The sequence below is a fragment of the Aptenodytes forsteri genome, unplaced genomic scaffold (assembly GCF_000699145.1).
Source record: "Aptenodytes forsteri isolate BGI_AS27 unplaced genomic scaffold, ASM69914v1 Scaffold25, whole genome shotgun sequence".
In the NCBI taxonomy this organism is placed as follows: Eukaryota; Metazoa; Chordata; class Aves; order Sphenisciformes; family Spheniscidae; genus Aptenodytes; species Aptenodytes forsteri.
Genome location: NW_008796180.1, coordinates 13,980 through 14,465, shown reverse-complemented (window position 1 = coordinate 14,465; position 486 = coordinate 13,980). Strand labels below are relative to the sequence as shown.

The window sequence follows — 486 nt, the reverse complement described above, 5'->3', positions numbered from 1 at the left end:
GCCGAGCCGATGGCAGCCCCGCTGCGGGGCTGGGGGCTGGAGAAACCCAGCAAAGTCTCGCTAGCATGAGGTGAAGTCTCGCTGGGGGCGTCCACGGGGACGCGTCCCCAGCCCCGGCATGGCCGCCACCGTCCCTCCGCAGGACTCGGGTGACCTGGGCTGCCCGCAGCTCTCGAAGGACGTCCCCGACTCCGGCATTTGCATTTTCCGGCACAAAATTCCCCCTCGGTGCCCCCGGATGGGATTTCATGTCTCGAGGGGACCCCGGGGGGGGGAGGTCAGGACCCTCCACAGGGTGCTGCGGCGTTAAGCCGGTGGCTCGTTGGATTTTGGTAGCCGAGCCTGGCTCTGTCAGCGGCCGGGGACTCCGGCGTGGTGGGGTCTCCCATGCTGCAGCTGCCGGGGCAGGTTTAGGGGGGCTGCGCCGGGGGGACCCCAAGGGTGGGCTGGAGAAGGAACCACCGAGCAGGGGGTCCCGGGGCGATG

General features: G+C 69.8%; 1 protein-coding gene across 1 annotated transcript in view; it reads left to right on the top strand.

Annotated features, from left to right (window-relative positions):
- Positions 1-118: 118 nt before the first annotated feature.
- The window catches only part of SCRN2 (secernin 2), a 4,464-nt gene continuing 4,096 nt past the window's right edge, over positions 119-486 (top strand). Inside the window, exon 1 of the mRNA XM_009287776.1 lies at positions 119-277. Within this exon, the coding sequence (XP_009286051.1) occupies positions 119-277 (159 nt within the window). The remainder of the gene's footprint in view (positions 278-486) is intronic.